We start from the raw sequence: 20273 nt of genomic DNA, 5'->3' as shown, positions 1-20273 counted from the left end.
TGACCTCCACCTGGTCTTTGTGGATGCCTGGAAAATAACCCTCAGTCTGGCCCTGCCGCCACAGCATCCACCCAGGGTGTCTCATCATCCACAACAAGGTAGACTTGCTCCTCTCCTTCATCTGCCCCACCCCGAGTGTTTCTGTGGGTTCTGACACTGTGTGGATGGAGGGCCTGGGGCACAGCTGTAAAGAGGGCCACAGCCAGAACAGCATTTCTGGGAGAAGAGCAGGTGCCACTAACTTCTCTTGCCTGAAAGACTGCAGTAGTTTCCTAACCAGTCCAGCTGATTCTATTCTTGCCCTACTCTGACCACTTCTCCACTCAGAGTAGAACTTTAGAACTAGTAGAACAAGAGTAGTTACTTTAAAACATAAACGAGGCCAAGTCATTAGCCTGCTCAAAAGCCAAAGGCTTCTCTCTCAGTATAAATCCAAACCCTTAACCATGGTCCATGATGGCCTGGCCTAATTCTGTGTCCTCATTTGTTGCCACTCTTCCTTGGCACTCTACATTCTAACCCCATAGTCTTGCTACTCAAGCAGGTCAAGCTGTCCTGCCTCAGGACCTTTATACCTGCTGTTCCTGTGCCTGGAATGCACAACTGCCAGATCCTCATATGGTTGGCTTTCTTCTCATTTGGTTCCCTGATCAAACATCATCTCCTCAGGGGCTCTTCCTGACGACCTTAAATAAAAGAGGCCATCTTCCCATCTTGGCACTCCATCCCCTTTGCCCTCCTTTTCTTTCATGTCACTATTCACAATCTGTAATTATTTGGTTTACTATTATTGTTGTTTACTTGTCTTTGTCTCTAGAATGTAATCTCCATAAGGGACAGGGAGTTTGTCTAGCTTGCTCACTGTTGCATCGCCATGACCTAGGGCAGTGTTTGAAACCTTTCAGGTTGTTAAATATTCCTTGAACAGATGGATGATAATCACATGACTAAGGTGTTACTTATATGCCCTGCACCTTCACAGCAAATCTCTATCTTATGAGAAATAAGCAATTGGCCAAAGTGTCCCCCTGCTGCAGCTGCTAACTACCAAATTTCAGGATTGTCATTATTAATGATTCACATTTACATGAGGGCCGCACGATTTTCCATACAGTTTTCTATTTTTATTTTGGACGACTCTCCCAAGAACATTCTCCCATTTTACGGAGGCCCAAAGAGGTGGCACACGGCTGAGTCAGTGCTTGGTCCTAGTTTGGTTGCAGTGATATCGGTGACTGTCCTTGCTGGAAAACCAGCTTCTTGCGACAGCTGGAAGCCATCACCCCTGATTCCTCCGACTCAGTCGACTGGGTCCTCTGTTCTCCTGGACGTCAGTTCGGTGGTTGAGGGGCTTCCCTGACCACCCTAAAGGGGGCTCCGTGACCAGGCACAACCACGTCCGCTGTGCCTAGGACCCTCTTCCGGCTCCGCTCCTGGGCCACGGGGTCTTCGCTCAGCGCTTGCCACGAGTCTTCGTCTCCACTGCGTTCAAACACATCGCCCGCCACCACCACGGTGCCCAAGACCGTGCCCGCCACCACTACGCTCACGTCCCGCTGGCCCCCATGGCCCGGCGTGGCCCACACCTCGAGCCCCGGCCCCAGCCGCAGGGGCCGCTCCTCACCTAGCCCGTGGGGGAAGTAGCGGCCCCCGGGGAGGCAGAAGTCGTGAGAGACCAGCAGAGCCGCCCCGGGAAACAGCCCCAAGTTCCCGATGTGATCCGAGTGTCCATGGGTGCCCACCACCAGAGTCACGTCTCCGGGGGCCACGCCCTGCCGCGCCAGGGCCCCCAGGAGTGTGTCCCGGGCCCAAGGGCCCCCGGTGTCTACGAGGATGGGACCACGGGCCGCCTCCTCCAGGGCGGTCTTCGCCCCGCCGCCCTCGGGCGGGGACTCTCGGTGGCTGGAAGCCGGGCCCCAGGCCTGAGGCAGCACCAACGTCACGGAGCCGTCGGCGCGCACCGCGTCGCCCACCCCCTCGGGCTCCGCATAGCCCTGCAGAAGGACCACCACCGAGTAGGGGTCGCCGCGCACCAGCAGAGGCGGCTCCCCGAGCAGCGGCTCGGTCTGCACTAGACCGCTCATGGCAGAAGGACGGCTGGGGAAGGAAAGTGGGGCTATGGGGGACTGTCCAGTCCCTTCAGGTTCCCACACGCGCCTGCCTCCGCCGCGTGGCACCTTCCAAGTCTCAGTTCTTTGCCACCCCCCCCTCGCACCCTTAAGGTGGTATCGCCCCAACCCCCTCCCATAGATGGTATCGTCCAATCATCCCTTAGGGTGAGCTCGCCTGCCAGTCTCACAGTGTCTTCGGCCGTCGCCACGCTCCTATGCGGTAGGTCCTCACCCATCACTCCCCTAAGGATATCCTTATTCCCCTCATTCTAACCGGAGCCGTTCCCTGTCTTGAACTTAGTTTCACAGCTTCTCTTAATTCTTGCCTCTCCGTGGGGACACTGGCCCTCGGAAAAGCGTGAGGGATTTTGTCCCCAGCGAGCTCCCGTAAGCCCAGAGTATGGTGGCCGACGCGCGCTCCCGCACGCTGATTTTGAATTCCAGGGTATTCTCCCGCAGGCGCCGAGAGGGGCCGCACAGATCCTAGCCTAAGTAATTATCAGCCGGGGACCCCTGCTAGTCTCCCTGAACTGCAAATTACAAAACGCTACTAGCTTCTAACAGACGGCCACCAACGGCTTATTCTGTGGGCGCTGCTATATCGGCTAGCTATGTTGTTTGCAGGTCAGTTGTTTGAAACTACAGGCCCAGCTGGTATTTTTAAAAAATTTACTAGCGATATAGAAAATTTGGCACCTGTGAAATCCCATGGTGGGCCCTCGGTGAAATTAATATGAAGTAGACCAAATATCTACCCCACTTATCAACATCACCCCATCCTGATACAGTGTCCCCATCGTGTTAAATTTGTTGGCTTGTAGCCTCCTAGATGCAGGCAGCGTGTGTATAGGTCGTAGAGAATGTCCGCGCTGGCTTCTTCCTCGGAAGGGTCTAAAAACAGACCCCCGAGGGGCCAAGTGACTTTCCTAAGGCCCAGAACTCCAATGCCTTCATTGACCTCTGGGTGGGGTGGGGAGTAGGAGAGATATTTAAAGGGGAAAGCCTTCAATACTGTCCCCCCCCCACACACACGTGACAGTTAAGGGGCTAGATGGCAGGCAGAGGGCTGATCTGTTGGGGCAGGCCTTCCACCTACTGCTCCCACCTTGTCCCCGTAGCCATGCCATGCTGCACCACCAGGATCCTGCCTGAGACCAGATAGGAGAGAACAGTTACGAGCCTTGGGGTGGGATCCCTCGCACATACACACAAACCCTTATGTGGGGCAGGGAAGGGATCGCTCAGACTTCAGAGGGTTCTTCTCCAGGACCCCTGCCCCTCCTGAGGACTCAAACAAAAGCAGGGGTCAGAGATCCTCTGGGTCACGCTTGGGGTGCCCTGGTGTGTGAGTCATCCCTTCCTCTTCCTCCTGATCTTGCTCCTCCTCCTGATCTTGCTCCTCCTCCTCTTCTGTCTTCTCTTGCCCATCTGTGATCTTTTCCTTTCCAGTCCAAGTTTCCTGTAGACACGCTAGGTTAGGTGACAGAAAACAATGTAGGTATTAGTCCTGGGGGAGGGGAGGTTGTGGTCTGGCAGGAAGGGGGCCAGCCCCACACACTTACCAGTTTCAGCAGCGGGGAGCACATGACCTTCACAGAGAAAATGCTGTAGGGGCTGCTCCTGATGGTGGAAGTACCAGTCTCCCACAACATCTTCAAACTCCTCCAGCATCGTCTCACACTGATCAAATGGGTCAGAAGGAACTATGCTCTGCTGGGCTTTGGAAACCTCCTCTCTATTCTTCACTCCCTTTCTGCCCACCCCACCTTGAAGAGGCAGGTAGCCAGGAGGCTAAACTCTGCTTACTAGCTGTGTGGTCCTCATTCATTCATCAAACATTTACTAGTACCTGTTCTACCAAGTAGACTATTAAACTCTATGTCTCAGGCTTCTTGCCTATAAAATGGGAAATGGTAATAGTACCTACCGTGTGAGGGTGCTTTGAGAGGAAAATGAGGCAGCGGCTGGAAAGTATGGGAGCCTGAATCTGACACATAGTAGGTGCTCAGTAAGTGGTAGTAGATATTATTAGCCTCTACTATTACTCCTTGATATGCTCCTGGGCCCTCTTCAATCAATGATAGAGTCCTCACTCTGCCCCCTTCTCTCTGCTCAGAGGTGGACCTCCCTAGGATCTAGCTCTCCCCTCAGGCTCCCTTCTCATTGCCCTGGCAGTGCATTACCCCATCCTACCTGCTTCTTGAGGAATGTGACTTCCACGCTGGGCTCGTCCCACAGCTCCAGAGGGATCCCCAGATCCACCTTCACCCCCTTCTGCACCAGACCTTTCAGTGTTACCATGGTCTGGCTCTGACCCTGAAAGATAGGAATCTAGAATCAGCCGAGCCCCCTGCCCCACCTCTTTTTTCCCCTTTCTGCCATATCAGCACCGTCAATTACTGCAGACCCAGGGGTGAGCTCCATGAGGGTGAGATGAGGGAGTCTAACAAGGGGGTGGTGACACTCTCCAGAGCTGGAGGGAGATGGGTCCCAGGGGATATCCATTGTTGTTTCTGAAAAGTGGAATGCTGCCCTAGGGAAGGGTCTGACCTTGGCATATCTCAGTGAGCCCTTGCGCTCAGCATGAACACTGTAATCCAGGATCCGCTCACACAAATTCTCCAAGGCCTCTTCCAGCCTTGTCTCTCTGTGGGAAGAGGGGAAACAAAGACTGCTTGGATGCTGTAGGCACTCCCAGGGCTCCCTCAGGGGTTGGAAGGTAAGGGAGCACCAAAAAGAACTCACGAAACACTGTAAGGGACATGTCTCTTCCTCTTGCCCGTGTCCAGCACCTGCCCCAGCTCCAGCACCTCTCGAGATCGGCCAGTGCGACTGAGCTCTTCCTGTAGCTCCAGGCTTAGCAGCTTACACACTAGATGTCCAAAAGGATGTGAAAGACAAACAAACATACCAGCAACTCATTCTGTAGATGAGCAAAAGCAGCAGAACGTGACGGTTACAAGTGCAGACTGTGGAGCCAGACTGGCATGGTTAGAATACTGACTCAGCCACTTAATAGCTATGTGACAATTCCACTGTGCCCTGGCTTCTTCATCTCTGAAATGGAGATAATAATATAATAGGACCGCCTGTGGAGGGGGGTTGTGAGGATTAAATAGATCAATCTACATAAAGCCCCTAGGGTAGTGCCTGGCATATAGTGAGCACTGTATGTGTTTGCTTTTATTCTGCAGTTATTTATTGAGCTCCTATATGTACAACAGCAACATAGCAATAAGACCCATGACCCCATCCACAAGACATTGCTGATGCAGTTGGGGACAAATAAAATGATGACAGTGTGCTGTGATGGGCCCTGCACTAGAGGTTGCATTTCATTAGGAAATGCAAAATTCATGAAATTGTCATGTGTTGACTTCCTACCGGCTTGTGATTTCCTTAAGGATGAGCGTTGTGTATGTTCCACCACTGTCTTCCAGCAAATAGCACCTGGCCTGGCATGAAGTGGGTCCCAAAAAAAGGGAGTGGCCTATACAGAAGTGCCACGCAAACTAAACACAGGGCAGGTAACAAAAGTGCCTAAAATGTTCCAGACACTACGCTAGGACCTCAGAGACAGGTACTCTCCTTTCCTCCACGGGCTTAACAATATAGTGGGAGGTGACAGAAAAGGAAGAAGGCTTCCAAAGGAATTGACATCTGAACTGGGCCTTGAAGAACCAAATGCAGAAGGGAGGGTTATTCCAGGCAAAACGAAAAACAGTGTGCTAAGGCACAGAGGTGCAAGAGGATAAGGCAGGCTCGGTGACAGGTGAGAAGTTCAGCAAGGCTGAAGCATGGGCACTTTGAGGAAGGGAGTTGAGGTACCGAAATGTAAGAGAGGTGGGGACCATACAACAGAGACTGTCAAAAATGGCTGTATTCCGACCACAGCAGGAGGCCTGCAGAGATGTTACAGCAAGGACTGACATGACCAGGTCTGTGTGTAGAAAAATGACAGGCGTGGGGAGAAAAGCAGGGACACAAATGAAGGAGAGGTTAGGTCCAGGTCATGCAGAATACTGATAATGAAATTCAGTGTGGAGTGAGGTGAAGGGAAAAAGAATCCAGGGAAGAAATTAAAGTCAGGAAAGCAACACACTAGGAAACCATGGCACTCAATGGCCCAGCTCTTAAGTGTCCCTTCTCAGCTGCACACGTCCCCCACCAATGTGGTGCAGCCATATAAGATGCTGTTCACAGTAAAATCCATAAGTATACATCCTCTGCAAACCCTTACACCTACAGGGAACCTCCTCCACTTATGTGGCCTCCTCTCTCCTTTATGAGCTTCAAGGGCTTATTTCCTTACCTCCAAACCTGCCCCGGGAGAGCGTGGGGCCTGTAATTTGAGAGCGTCTCTGAAAGGGTGGAGCAGAGGATGGCCAAAAGGTATGAGCCTCATACCCAGCTCCTGCAGGTTCCCCAGACTTAGGTTTAGTGACATGGGGGAAACACACTTCAGATGCTCAGTAAAGTGGGCGATCCTGGGCACGATCTCTGAACTACAATTCCCACAAATCACTGGGGCTACGCTACTAAGAAAAAGCGGGCTCCCTCTGGATGTCCTATGGGAATTGTAGTGCCATAGTTGTGGGGTAGCGCTCTACGTTCCCTCCTTTGACCCCCTTCAAATTCAGCCAGAGTCTCCCTGAGGTCTTCAAAGAGATCTAGTGACCCACCCATCACGGTCCATTTGGTTCGGCCCAGACTAAAGAGATGGGCAGAGGGATGCGAATAGGGGCTAGCTACTCCCATCAGATACCTTCGCATTTGCTGGGCAAGCGTTCTGTGTCATCGTCCTCCTTCGACGTCCCAACCCAAGCGCCGTACGCAGCCAAAATGAAAAGCAACATTCCCAACCGCACGGGTCCCATGACAAAGTGCTCTCCAAACCAACAACCCCTTGCCTTCAAACCAACTTCGTGAAGGCAGCGGGCCCTTTAAATTTCGAGGCGGTGTCAGCGGGAACTTCTAGCCAGCCTGGCTTGCGAGGCGCACGCGCAGTCCCGGCCGGAAAGGAGGTGGAGCCTCATAGCGCTCCTGGCTGTCCCGCCTCGGTTTTGTGGCGCCTCTTGGGGTCCTGGCCGCCGGGTAGTGAAGGAATAAACTGAAGTTAATTGCAGTAGGAGTATGTGCTCCTTACACGTAGACAGAGAAACCCGTTTTTTATACCACTTCAGGCCGTGAGCCTAGGAGACTCATTCCGGCTCGGGGAAGGGGCAGCGACTTGCTCTCCGTCTCTACCAGGACCTGCTCCCGGGAGGGGGCGGGGCGAACATGGCGCCGAGCGCCGGGTGAGCGGCGCTTTGGCGGCGGTGAGAGACTTTTAATGCCTGGGGCGTTCGGCTGGCGGGGAAGGGTCTGAGTGCTACCCGGGACTAGGCCCTTTGAAGGGCCCATGTGGGAACCGGGAGGAGGGCGGTGGGTTGTGTGTCCGTGCGGGGGGACTCCGTACGTGTATGTTTGCATTGGGGGATGTTGCGGGGATGAGGTGGGCTCTCAGCGCCTTCTTTCGCGCTGTACCCGTTGCCTGGGGACCTTCGACTCGCTTCCTTGCCGGGGAAGCCACTACCCAAGCCTAGCTCATGTTAACCATCTTCTGTGAAGCTTTCCTGCCGACTCCACTGACCTGAGGGGCTCCTGAGGCCGTAGTGTGTTTCGTGAGCTGTTTACTGGTAGAGGGTACGGAGGGTATTGAAGGATTAGTAAGAGTTCGCCATTGACCTGGGACACGACAGCGTCTTGTTTACCCAGTGCCGGGCACAGAGTATGTGTTGAATAAATGTTTTCCATGAACGTACGACTTAAAAGTGGAGGCGGAGACCAAATTCTCTTTCGCCCCCGTGCTCACCCCTCCAGAACGCCCCCATCAGTACCTCACCGTCAGTCCTAAACACTTTGACCTTAGTCTTCCTAATGCTAACTCCAAGCGAGCCACTCTCCTTTTGGCCACAAAGCAGGTTCCAAACTTGGACCTATATCTTGTTCATCAAGAGAATAGTGGTGCCATGTATTCACTGAGCCCCTACATCTCTAAGCCCTACACTTCATTAATTTATTCAGCAAGTATTTACTGAGTACAGTGTCTCCGGCACCAGTCCGGGGTCTTGGAATACATCAGTGAACACAAAGGGAAGGTAGTGGTGGTGGTAAACAATTAGAAATGATACAGTGTATATTAGCAGATGTTAAATTTTTCCGTGGGGGAAAAAAGAGCAGAGTGGGGTTGGAGTGTGGTATTAAATAGGGTGATGGGACTAGGCAGCCAAGCTAATATCTGGGGAAGAGCATTCAAGGCAGAAGGAAAAGAGCAAAGGCCAAAAAGCAAGAGCTTGCCTGTGAGGTTTGAACAGCAGGAGGAGAATGAGGCTGGATCAAGATGGAAGAAGGAAGGAAAACAGATCAGAGATGTGATTGGAGTGAGGGCAAATTATGAAGGGCCTTATAGACTATAATTAGGATTTTGGATTTTACTATAGGGTAAATGTGGAGCCATTCCAGTGTTTTGACAAAAAAATGACCCAGTCTGATTTATGTTTTGACAGAATCAGTCTGGCTGCTGTGTTAGGAAGAGATGTGGGGAGCAAGGGTGGAGGCAGGAAGCCCTTGTCAGGAGACTATTGGAATTAGCCAGGCGAGATATGGTGGTGACTTGGGCATGCCGTTGGGAGTGGAGGAGTCAGGTTGGATCACCCAACTGATTTGATGTGAGGGCTCACATAAAGAGTGAGTGCCTGGATAGATGGCATTGCCATGAAGATGAAGAAAACAGGCTGGACCTGGTGGGGAGCGAGAGATCAGCTGTAGAAGAGATTTAAGTCGACAGTTTGATATGCAACACTGGTGTTAGGAAGACCGCCCTGGGCTGGGGATAGAAATTTGGCCATCCGCCTGTAAGCAATACTGAAAATTGAGGGTAGTTGACATTACCAAAGAAATTAAGTGTAGCTACAGAAGAAGACCAAAGACTGAGCCCAGGACGCTCCAGCATTAGGCAGTTTTATTTATGTATTTTTTTAAGATGAGAAGAGGAAGAACTTGTCAAGGAAACCGAGGGGGGTAGGGTGGCCAGTGAGATAGGAAGAAGCCAGGAGAAGGTAGTGTGCAGTGCAGTGAAGAGTGTCTTCAGGAGGGAGTAGTCTAGCTATACTAGATGCTGCCAGCAGGTCAAGTCTGATGATGACAGAGAGTGGACCTTGGATTCCACAGTGTGGAGTCATCGGCGACCTTGATGAGCTGTTTCAGGGACCTGGTGGGGTCAAAAGCTTGATTGGAGTAGGTGCAAGAAAGGAAAGGAAGTAGAAACAGGATAATTCTTTCAGGGAGTTTGGTTGCAAGGAGGAGCCGAAACATGGGGCTCTTCTAGAGAAAGTGGAATGAAAAGTAACATTTTTTAAAAAAATTTTTTAAATGTTTTTGTTTTTGAGAGAGAATGAGAGCGTGAGCAGGAGAGGGGCAGAAAGAGAGGGAGACACAGAATCCAAAGCAGGCTCCAGGCTCTGAGCTGTCAGCACAGAGCCTGATGGGGGGCTCGAACTTGAGAACTGTGAGGTCATGACCTGAGCCAAAGTTGGATGCTTAACCACCACCCAGGCACCCCAAGTTAACATTTAAAATTTTTAATTGTGGTGAAATACACATAACACAAAGCTCACCATCTGAAACCATTTCAAGTGTACACTTCAGCGGGATTAAATACATTCATGATGTTCTACAACTGTCACACCATCCATCTCCAGAACTCTTCATGTTGTAAAACCGAAGCTCTGTCATTATACACTAACTCCCCATTCTTCCCTCCCCTAGCCACAGCAACCCCATTCTGCTGAGTCTATGAATTTGACTCCACTAAGAACCTCATAAAAGTGGAATCATAACACTGTTTGCCCTTTTCTGGCTCCCTTATTTCACTCTGCATAGTGTCCTCAAGGTTCACCCATGTCGTAGCATGTGTCAGAATCACCTTCCTTTTTCAGGCTCGATACTAGTCTGGTGGTGTATGGATAGACGACTGTCTTGTTTTCTTGAGAAGGGAGAAATAAGTGCATTTGGGAGGCTGATGGGAACCATCGACCAAGTAGGTTGAAAAATGTGGTGGTGATGCAGGGAGACGGAAGCAGTGTTGGAGTTGGCAAGGGGCACAAATGACTTCTCTACGGTAACAGGCAGGAAGGCAGAAGATGTGGGCGCCAGTGCTGTTAGGTTGGTGGATGCAGTGGGAGTCTATGGGGGTCTCTTCTAATGGCGTAAAGTGCGGAGGAGAGGTGGTATCATGTAGGACAGAGGGGGACTGAGTGCACTGAGGTGTGGTATGATTGTCAGGCAGTTTGCGATCATTGGGGTGCTGGGTGGCTCAGTTGGTTAAGCATCTGACTCTTTTTTTGTTTTTGTTTTTTTTTTTTGAAAGAGGGAGAGAGAGAGAATCCCAAGCAGGCTCCACACTGTCAGAACAGAGCCCTACACAGGGCTTGAACCCACAAGCCATGAGGTCATGACCTAAGCCAAAATCAAGAGTCAGACACTACCAACCAAGACACCCAGGCGCCCCAAGTGTCTGACTCTTGATCTCAGCTCAGGTCGTCGTCGTCTTCTTCTTCTTCTTCCTTCTTCCTTCTTCCTTCTCCCCCTCCCCCTTCTCCCCCTTCTCCCCCTTCTCCCCCTTCTCCCCCTTCTCCCCCTTCTCCCCCTTCTCCCCCTTCTTCCCCTCCTTCTTCTTCTCCTCCTTCTTCTTCTCCTCCTTCTTCTTCTCCTCCTTCTTCTTTCTTCTTCTTCTTCTTCTTCTTCTTCTTCTTCTTCTTCTTTTTTCTTTCTTCTTTTTTTTTGATGTTTATTCATTTTGAGAGAGAGAGAAAGAGGTGGGACAGGCAGAGGGAGAGAGAGAATTTTAAGCATGCTCCACACCCAGCATGGAGCCTGACACAGGGCTTAATCTCATAAACTAAGAGATCATGACATGAGTGGAAATCAAGAGTCATATGCTCAACTGACTAGCCACCCAGGCACCCCTCATCTCAGGTCTTGATCTCAGGGCTGTGAGTTCAAGCCCTGCATTGGGAAGAAACCCAAAGCTGGGAGGATGTAAGTAACTTGCCCAAATAACCCAGCTAAGTAATCTAGGGCCAGGATTTAAATTGAAGACACGTCTGTTCTCGTATATCTCACTTGCATGGCACCTGGCACAGAATCAGAGCTCAGTACATTTTGTTGAACCGGGTCAGATCACTCCCTGCTTCTCTTACACCCAATACTAATTACACGGAGATGGACACGTTTATTTTTTATTTCTGCCCACCCCATACCCCTGCCAGGTCTCCCATCTTTCCACCCTGGGGTATCACTCTTTGGGGGAGGGAGAGAGAGGCTCCAGAATGGCTGAGGAGAAGAAGCTGAAGCTCAGCAATACCGTGCTGCCTTCGGAGTCGATGAAAGTGGTGGCCGAGTCCATGGGCATCGCTCAGATCCAGGAGGAGACCTGCCAGCTGCTGACAGACGAGGTCAGCTACCGCATCAAGGAGATTGCACAGGTACCCCAACTGCTCCACCCAGCCCTTCGTTGTGTTAAGAATGCTGCCCAGGCCCCCTTCTTCCTCAGGCTCTTGAGTTGATGTTTGTTCTCCCACCCCCAGGATGCCTTGAAGTTCATGCACATGGGGAAGCGGCAGAAGCTAACCACCAGTGACATCGATTACGCGCTGAAGCTAAAGAATGTCGAGGTGATTGAGACACGCGGGACTGAGGTTGGCAGGGTTGGTGGGGGGCAAGATGGTGAGACCCGTTTTCCCTGACACTGCATTTGCCTTCAGTCATGCCTCCTTGGGCTCCCTTCTCATCTCAATGTCTCTTTCTCTCTCTCTCTCTCTCTCTCTCTCTCTCTCCCTCTCCTGATCCAGCCACTCTATGGCTTCCACGCCCAGGAGTTCATTCCTTTTCGTTTCGCCTCTGGTGGGGGCCGGGAGCTTTACTTCTACGAGGAGAAGGAGGTTGATCTGAGCGACATCATCAATACCCCTCTGCCCCGGGTGCCCCTGGATGTCTGCCTCAAAGGTTGGGGCGGGGATCGCAGGGTGGCAGGGAGGAGGAAAAGGGGTTGAGGAGGCTCACAAGTGAAGAAGCCCTCAGCGTGAGATCGCTAGGGAGTTGCAGGAAGTGGGGACAGGACGGAAAGCACATCCCTGGTATGGAGTGACTCCCTAGTGTCCATGTCCAGCCGTTCAACTTGACACCTTCTTTCCTCACAGCTCATTGGCTGAGCATTGAAGGCTGCCAGCCAGCTATACCTGAGAACCCACCCCCAGGTAACCTCATCTGTGCCCAAGGCCCACCCCTCTCTATCTCATGTCCCCTCTCCTTCCTTTATATCCCCTGCCACTCTCGTCACTCCTGCTGTGACGGCTTTCCCACCAGCTCCCAAAGAGCAGCAGAAGGCTGAGGCCACAGAACCCCTGAAGTCAGCAAAGCCAGGCCAGGAGGAAGATGGACCCTTGAAAGGCAAAGGTCAAGGGGCTGCTCCAGCTGACGGCAAAGGTCAGTATTGCTAGGCTGGGCCCCTCGGTGCTCCTGCCAGATGGCGATTTGTGAGGTGGCTGAGGGCAGGGCAAGGGGTGACACCTATGGCTAGAGAGCCCTGGAAAGGATCAGGAAACCTGAAAGGAGCCAGGTCCTGGGTCTCACCGGGCAGGGAGCAAAGGTTTGTCCGGCTCTAGGCCTCTTCTGGAGCCTTCGTGTTCAAACCTGTCTTGGCAATTCACACAGGGAAAGAGAAGAAGGCACCACCCCTGCTGGAGGGGGCCCCTTTGCGACTGAAGCCCCGAAGTATCCACGAGCTGTCCGTGGAGCAGCAGCTGTACTACAAGGAGATCACTGAAGCGTGTGTGGGCTCCTGTGAGGCCAAGAGAGCGGTGAGGCCCTGCCGACCTGCTTCTCCCCGCCTGGGGCATTCCTTCTCTCTGGAGTTCCAGGAATCCCTCCCCATCTCTGCCCCTCCGCGTCACTTGCTCCCTCCCCACTGCAGGAGGCGCTGCAGAGCATTGCAACGGACCCAGGGCTCTATCAGATGCTGCCGCGATTCAGCACCTTCATCTCGGAGGGGGTGAGAGGAGGCAGAAGGGCAGGACCCAGGATGAGGTTCCGGGCGGTGAGGAGGCAGCGGGGGGAGCTCATCGGAGGGTCTCACTGCCCTGTCACTTCCCCTTCCGGCAGGTCCGTGTGAATGTGGTGCAGAACAACCTGGCCCTGCTCATCTACCTGATGCGCATGGTGAAGGCGCTGATGGACAACCCCACGCTGTATCTAGAAAAATACGTGAGCGGCCCTGCCCACCCACCTTTCAGCCTGGGGTCAGGGCACCTGGTTGCCACCAACAGGAAGCCATCCTCAGAATTGGCCAACTTGCCACTTCTCCCTTAGGTCCATGAGTTGATTCCAGCTGTGATGACGTGCATCGTAAGCAGACAGCTGTGCCTGCGGCCAGATGTGGACAATCACTGGGCACTCCGGGACTTTGCTGCCCGCCTCGTGGCCCAGATCTGCAAGCATTTCAGCACGACCACCAACAACATCCAGTCCCGGATCACCAAGACCTTCACCAAGGTGAGCAAAAATGAGGAGTGTAGACGATCTTGCATCTCCACCCCAGGGTGGTGACCAGGGCAAAGAGCTTCACCCACACCAGAGGTGGTTCGGCGTGGCTAGAGGAAGTGACAGTGGAAAGATGCGGGAGACGGACAGGGACTGGCACCTGGGCCACATCTGTAGTGTTGTAACAATCTACAACATAAGTGTGTTCGCGAGACTTATTCCTTAACAATTAGCCTCTCGGGCCCCTTTCCCCATTATATCTTCCTTCCCCTTGCAGAGCTGGGTGGACGAGAAGACTCCATGGACTACGCGGTATGGCTCCATCGCAGGCCTGGCAGAGCTCGGACACGATGTGAGGCCCCCGGCGCGGGGAACACTGCAAGAAAGGAGGCATCGTGGGTCCTAGTGGGCAAGGGCCCCACCTGCAAGGCCCTGTGGTGACCCGAGGGCCCTGGCTTGTCCCCTTCCTTTCCAACAGGTGATTAAGACTCTGATTCTGCCACGGCTGCAGCAGGAAGGGGAGCGGATCCGCGGTGTCCTGGACGGCCCTGTGCTGAGCAACATTGACCGCATTGGAGCTGACCATGTGCAGAGCCTCCTCCTGGTGACTAGAACCCCTGTCCCTGCCCTCCCCCCAATCCTTCCCCCCGCCACTCCCCCCCCCCCCACAGGCACGACAATCAGTAAACAGCTGTTGTCTTTTATTCACTCATTGCATTTGCCTCATGTGTTCTGAGCCCAATACTGTTGTGCAGATGGAGAGACAAAGGCAAGAGGTTAAGTAAGAAATAAGAGACCTTAACTGTCAGCCTGTGACCCTGCTTAGACTGGACCGCCCCCGAGGCTTCCCCATCACTGTGCTGCATTCCATGCAGGGCATCCCCCTGTGGACCAGCCACCCCTTAGAAATCACAAGTGTTTTCAGCAAGTTTCCCCATCCACACTGGTGCTGCCTGGGGTTCCTCACACACACTGCCAGCCCAGCAGCCTGGCCTGCAACACAGCGCACTGGAGTAATGGGCAGTTTCCTTTCTCACCCCTTCCTTGTCACTTCCTGAGTGTCCCAGCCCTCCACCTACCTTGTTTTTCTTTGCTTTCTCTGCAGAAACACTGTGCCCCTGTTCTGGCAAAGCTGCGCCTACCACCTGACAATCAAGATGCCTATCGGGCAGAATTTGGGTCCCTCGGGCCCCTCCTCTGCTCTCATGTTGTCAAGGCCCGGGCCCAGGCTGCTCTGCAGGCTCAGCAGGTCAACAGGACCACTCTGACCATCACTCAGGTCAGGGACTGGGGGGAAGAGGGGTCTGGTGAGGAAACACGTGGGAAGGGGGCAAGCAGGGGGGACAGGGCCATGGTTCCCTTCAGGGTGGGGGACTCACAGACGCACGCTTGCTTTTGTAAAACACAGGGCCCTCTGAGTGAGACTTGGGGGCTCTGAGTCCCCTTAGTGGATGATTCTTCAACCCAAGGGAGACCCTCTGAGGAGCAGCAATAAGTGCCCCTCCTTTTCACATTTCCTTCCTGCCTCTTCTTTGTGCAGCCCCGGCCCACGCTGACCCTCTCCCAGGCCCCTCAGCCTGGCCCTCGGACCCCTGGCTTGCTGAAGGTCCCTGGCTCCATTGCACTGCCTGTGCAGACCTTGGTGTCTGCGCGAGCTGCTGCCCCGCCTCAGCCTTCCCCTCCTCCAACCAAGTTTATTGTCATGTCCTCATCCTCCAGCGCCTCATCCACTCAACAGGTACTGGGACTCAGGTGGGACTGGGGAGGGTGCGGAGCACGACCAGGGTTACCTCCAAGTACCCTGGGGGGCCCCAGAGTAGAGCCCAGTCCCCCCTGGACCTAAAGACAGGAGCAGGAAGGAGCAATTCACGGAGGCCATAAGGCATAGCTGCTCATCCTGAGCTCGGGTCTCAGGCCTACAGGCACCTGAGCAGGTGAATGAATCATCAACTCTTCTGCCGGAACAGGTGAATTCTCCCCCAGGCAGTGCCTCTCCTTTCTCCCCCCAGGTCCTGTCCCTCAGCACCTCAGCCCCTGGCTCAGGCTCCACCACTACCTCTCCCGTCACCACCACGGTCCCCAGCGTGCAGCCCATCGTCAAGCTGGTCTCTACTGCCACCACCGCACCCCCTAGCACTGCTCCCTCTGGTCCGGGCAGCGTCCAGAAGTACATCGTGGTCTCTCTTCCTCCTACAGGGGAGGGCAAAGGAGGCCCCACCTCCCATCCTTCTCCAGCTCCTGCCCCATCCTCAGCCCCCTCCCCACTTGGGGGCAGTGCCCTCTGTGGGGGGAAACAGGAAGCTGGGGATAGCCCCCCTCCAGCTCCAGGGACTCCAAAAACTAACGGCTCCCAGCCCCCTGGCTCTGGCTCCCCTCAGCCTGCGCCTTAATGCTGTCACACATCTGCCAACCTTCTTCTCTCCCCGATTCCCTCTCTTTCTCCCTCTCTCTCTCACACACACACACACACACACACACACACACGCTAGGTGGAAGTAATGGTTTGCTTCTTCCATGTTACTTTTAGATATTGTACAGCCAGTTCCTCAGAATAAAAGTTTGATTTGTAAATTCTGATCCACCCCGGCCTTTCCTGTGTCAGGTACCACAGGAAGGTCAAATATGTCAACTAGGACTGGTCTCCTGGACTCTCAGGACTCAGGACATTTCATCCAGGTCCATGACCATGGTCTGGAAGGGTGGAAAAGACAGTATCGTCCTTCTCTGGTTCCACAGACTACTGCCTTTGCTGCCCGCATCCTCGTCTGGGGAGCCTCAGATCCGAATGACGTAGGCATCACTGTGGCTCAGATGTCGCACCCACTTGTGGGGGTTGGCATTGCCGCAGGGTCTGAACGCCAGCCTGAGGAAGCGCACCTGGAGGCCAGAGCATGTGTGCCGGGGAAGTTCAAAAGAGAGGCTGGCGGGGCCCAGCCCCAGCGGAGGGGCCGTGGTGGAGGGTCCTTGGCCAGAAGGCCCAGGGAGACCTGGAACATCCATCTGTGAGGGACAGAGGCCAGGGAAGGGTGCTGAGGGCACAGAGGAGGGAGGGCATGGGGCTCAGGTCCAGTGCATGAGGAGGGGTGGTTGGGGCTAAACATGCAGCTGGAAGAGAGGGTCTCGGGGAGTCGGCAGCTCGTACCTGGAAAAGGCCTGACAGCTGGGAGCCGCCTTGCACCCGAGGCAGGTCCCAGTGGAGGGCTCCATCCCCGAGCTCTGCCTTCTGTTCAGGGCCGCTCAGCTCCTGAGACAGGCTGAAGTTTGGGGATGACAGGCGCTGCGCTCAGCCTGCCTTCCTGGGACAGGCTGGTCCCACCCTCCCTGCCACCACCCTGTCACCCTGGGGAAGCTGGCAAAACCTCCCGGGCCCTGCGGCTGCAACACTAACCTAATCACCCCTCGCGGCAGGGGAAGGTGCAGCCTGACGTTGAGAGCTTGGCTGCCAAGAAGAGAGGAACAGAGTCAGCCCCGGGAAGGCAGTGACTCGTCCCCCCTCTTCAATAACGCCACTAGCACAGGTGTTACACCCACCCCCTTTCCCAGCCTTCCTGTCTCTAACTGAATGGGATTCCGAAGCTGACGGACGCATCCGAACGGTGAAGCAACAGGTATTTGGGCCCTGTGTCCTGCCCCACGATACTGAACGAGGCCTGCCTAACCCCCCACTCGTACCTCTTCGGGGGCAGGTCGCATCGTAACTTCAGGTAAACCTGGAGCCTGGGTGAAAGGGATGGTTCTGTTACTCACTGGCCTCTCACCATCCCCACCCGGGACCCCCATGCAGGGCTGCTGCGTAGGTCGGTCATGCCCCCAAGCAGAAGAGAGAAGGGATGATATCCAGCCCAACTCCACTAAGGGCTGAGTCTGCATAGGGGGGAGGGTGCCTTTTTCTGACTTGTACCTATTACCATCCCTCCTCCACAATGCGCTTTGGGAACAGATGTGCATTAGCTTGGACTTCGGGAAAGTTCTAGAAGAGAAAAACGGTCTTACCTGCCTGAGCCTCGGTCCCACTGCACAGAGGGAAAGAGCCGGAAGGGGAGTGGGGAGGGGAGGTCGTCTGAGAGTTGGTACCGCATCACAGTCAGCTGAGACCAGACAGGAATGGAGGTCAGTTTGGTCTCCTCACACCTGAACTTGCCTCCCTTCCCAACGGAGGATGGAAAGTGCTAGGCCAGCCCAATCCTGACCTCGCCCTGAGGGGGCTGCAAGCGGAGGATTCGATGAGACTCAAACTCCTCAAGGAGCACCGAGCTGTGAAATGAGACCTCATCCACCCGGATTCCTGGGCCGTAACCTGGAGGGAAAGAAAGTGTCCTCTCCTAACCCAGGTTGTGGGTGAGAAGAGCAGCAAGGTGGTAGCTGGGGGAAAACCCATCTCTGTTCCATGAAACTTTTGGTGGCAACCTGTACCTAGGAGAGAAGGACCCCTTTTCTTCTCACCTCTCAGTTCTGACTTCCCCACACAAAACTCTTCTGTCAGGCCAATGCGCATCTCTGTCACAGAAAAGAACAGAAAAGGCCACCAGATACCAACATTCACATACCACCAAGGAGTCCGTTCCAAACCCCACCCTGGGCTAAGCCTGCAGACTTCTCACCAGAGCCACTGGGAAGAAAGCTCTTGAGCCGGATCTCTCCCTGCACGTCTACCTTCAGCAGCGAGCCCTGAGAAGAACGGAGAGATCAATGTCCCGAGGTGACACCCCGCCCCCGACCCCATACATTTCCCAAAAGCCATTTATCCTCTGCTCTAGGGCTGGGGGCCCAAACTCACGTTAGATGCTATCAGTACAGACAGCCTCTCGACCACATCCAAAAACACTTCATTCTTTTGGCTCTGAAGAAGAGAGGGGATTTGGAGGCTGAGTGACCTGTGTTGTAAAGTGCATGGGCAGAAAGGACAGGCCAGTGGAAGCTAGGGCCCTGGGGTGGGGACATGGGGAAGGGAAGGGATTGTCCACGTCTGGGAACACCAGGATCTCGTTCTCTGGTGTTCCAGGAAAAACTCAGAGGGTCTGATGCATCTCACCTGGTCAGAGCGGCTGGACAGGACAGGGCGGCTGGCTGCACTGCTGGGGGCCACTTTGCTCTGCTGCGTCTCAGCCCCAAACTGTAAAGCACCCAAAGCAAGCAATCTTCAGGTTTGACACTACCCACCACCCCTCCTCCTCCTCTTTCCCTCGACTGACCAAGCCAACACTGCTGAGGTCAAAGAGACTGAAGGGCTTGCTGACCACAGCCTCTGTCTGGATGAAGTTTCTCAGCATCTCTGTGGATGTGGTCTGCACGTAGCCATAGTCCTGTGGGCAGAGGAAGGACAGCCTGTGGGAGGTCAGTGGAGGGAAGGGGTGGAAATGAATGGACTTAGCCTCCCACCCACAGTGCATATCTGCAAGGAATGGGGTGCAGTGAGGGAAATGCTTGGCCCTTACCAGCACTTCATCCAGGAGCTCATAGACAAGAGCCACGTTGCGGGAGATGGTCCCCTCGCCCAAGGAGCCACAGTAATCGCCCAGGAGAGTGGCCAACCTGAGAAAACGAGTCGGAGTGTGCATATGCCCCTCCTGTCAGATCCCCGCGCCCAGGTGCCCAGCCCTGCCTTCCTCACCGGGAGAGCAGCTCTAGGAGGCTGAAGGGAGAAATGTTCTCTGAAGTCGTGGCCACCAAATAGAGGCCGCTGTGTCTGATGTGAATAAAATGACGGTCATCGTGGTGCTGAGGCAGAGGTGGGAAAGAAGCATTAGGAAGAGAGCTGTGATTAAGGGCCCGTGAGACTTCCTAGCAGTGTGCCTTGAGAACCCTGGGCATCCCCCCTGGGGTCCAGCTTCCTGACATGTCAGGGGAGGTAACCAATAGTACCCACCCCGGAGTTGCGGGGGATTGGGACGTGAGAGGAGCCTGTGCCTGGTGCATTGTTAGCTCTTGATAAACTTGAATTCACATTATTTGGCGTAACGTACCCCCCAAGCGGAAGCTCTCAGGGAAAGAGCCCTGGGAGGAAGGAGGCGCCCTCCCCACCCGCCCCCTGCCCTCCAGGCGCATCCCCCACTCCCCGCCACTGGTTACCATGACAACCGGGGACTCATCTCCGGGCAGTCCCGTCAGCTTCCGGTAGAAGAGCTCGGCCACATCCCGACCACCACTGTCCCCGCGGACTGACCGGGTGGAAGAACAGCTAAGGAGCCAGCGATACAGTCAGGCCCCGGGGCACCACTCCCACCCAGGGCCCCCCCTCCTGCCCCGTAGGTCAAGGATACAATCCTTGTAGATGAGCGGGTCCCCTTTGGAGGAAAGAATGAAGAACTGGGAGATCATGGCGGCTCTGGAGAGTAGGCAGGGAGACAACGAAAGTTGGGCCTGCCCCGCCCTGCGGCCCCAGAACAAAAGGACGAGAGTACGCTGGCCCTTTAAGAGCAATTCTCCTCCCGCGCCACCTCAGACCGCGGGAAACCGCCGTCCGCCCCGCCTTTCCGTCCCGGTGCAGGAGCCTCTTCCCTGTCACTCAGCCCAGGCTCGCCGGGTGATTGGCCGAGGCTGGGGCCGGCGGTGAGTGGGAGGGGCAAAGAGCCTCCTCTTTGA

At 54.4% G+C, this 20273-nt stretch overlaps 4 protein-coding genes across 5 annotated transcripts; 1 reads left to right on the top strand and 3 right to left on the bottom strand.

Annotated features, from left to right (window-relative positions):
* Window positions 1–1109: 1109 nt before the first annotated feature.
* Window positions 1110–2171, bottom strand: MBLAC1 (metallo-beta-lactamase domain containing 1). Its single transcript, XM_042922790.1, has one exon. The coding sequence runs from the start codon at window positions 2082–2084 to the stop codon at window positions 1332–1334; it is 753 nt and encodes a 250-aa protein (XP_042778724.1). The 5' UTR covers window positions 2085–2171; the 3' UTR covers window positions 1110–1331.
* Window positions 2172–2284: 113 nt separating this feature from the next.
* Window positions 2285–16262, top strand: TAF6 (TATA-box binding protein associated factor 6). 2 transcript variants are annotated; one of them, XM_042922782.1, is made up of 15 exons: window positions 2285–2331; window positions 11423–11638; window positions 11741–11827; window positions 12005–12158; window positions 12353–12409; window positions 12519–12638; window positions 12867–13012; window positions 13126–13203; window positions 13314–13415; window positions 13521–13703; window positions 13969–14043; window positions 14170–14295; window positions 14797–14970; window positions 15232–15429; window positions 15701–16262. In XM_042922782.1, the coding sequence occupies exons 2-15, from the start codon at window positions 11483–11485 to the stop codon at window positions 16079–16081; spliced, it is 2037 nt and encodes a 678-aa protein (XP_042778716.1). In that variant the 5' UTR covers window positions 2285–2331; window positions 11423–11482; the 3' UTR covers window positions 16082–16262. The 2 variants fall into 2 exon arrangements, with proteins under 2 accessions (XP_042778716.1, XP_042778717.1); XM_042922783.1 differs by lacking the exon at window positions 2285–2331 and adding an exon at window positions 7266–7429.
* On the bottom strand, window positions 2326–7164 carry CNPY4 (canopy FGF signaling regulator 4). The gene is made up of 6 exons (XM_042922792.1): window positions 6877–7164; window positions 4857–4983; window positions 4662–4758; window positions 4305–4427; window positions 3674–3791; window positions 2326–3581 (listed from the first exon to the last, which is right to left on the bottom strand). The coding sequence occupies exons 1-6, from the start codon at window positions 6986–6988 to the stop codon at window positions 3418–3420; spliced, it is 741 nt and encodes a 246-aa protein (XP_042778726.1). The 5' UTR covers window positions 6989–7164; the 3' UTR covers window positions 2326–3417.
* On the bottom strand, window positions 16182–20190 carry AP4M1 (adaptor related protein complex 4 subunit mu 1). The gene is made up of 15 exons (XM_042922784.1): window positions 19952–20190; window positions 19761–19849; window positions 19303–19409; window positions 19127–19223; window positions 18884–18994; window positions 18724–18804; window positions 18469–18531; window positions 18293–18359; window positions 18135–18188; window positions 17882–17988; window positions 17685–17779; window positions 17364–17408; window positions 17080–17130; window positions 16834–16945; window positions 16182–16691 (listed from the first exon to the last, which is right to left on the bottom strand). The coding sequence occupies exons 1-15, from the start codon at window positions 20007–20009 to the stop codon at window positions 16467–16469; spliced, it is 1362 nt and encodes a 453-aa protein (XP_042778718.1). The 5' UTR covers window positions 20010–20190; the 3' UTR covers window positions 16182–16466.
* Window positions 20191–20273: the final 83 nt, after the last annotated feature.

The sequence above is a fragment of the Panthera leo genome, chromosome E3 (genome assembly GCF_018350215.1).
Source record: "Panthera leo isolate Ple1 chromosome E3, P.leo_Ple1_pat1.1, whole genome shotgun sequence".
In the NCBI taxonomy this organism is placed as follows: Eukaryota; Metazoa; Chordata; class Mammalia; order Carnivora; family Felidae; genus Panthera; species Panthera leo.
The sequence above is the reverse complement of the archived record's forward strand: the minus strand, read 5'-3'. Positions and strand labels throughout refer to the sequence as shown.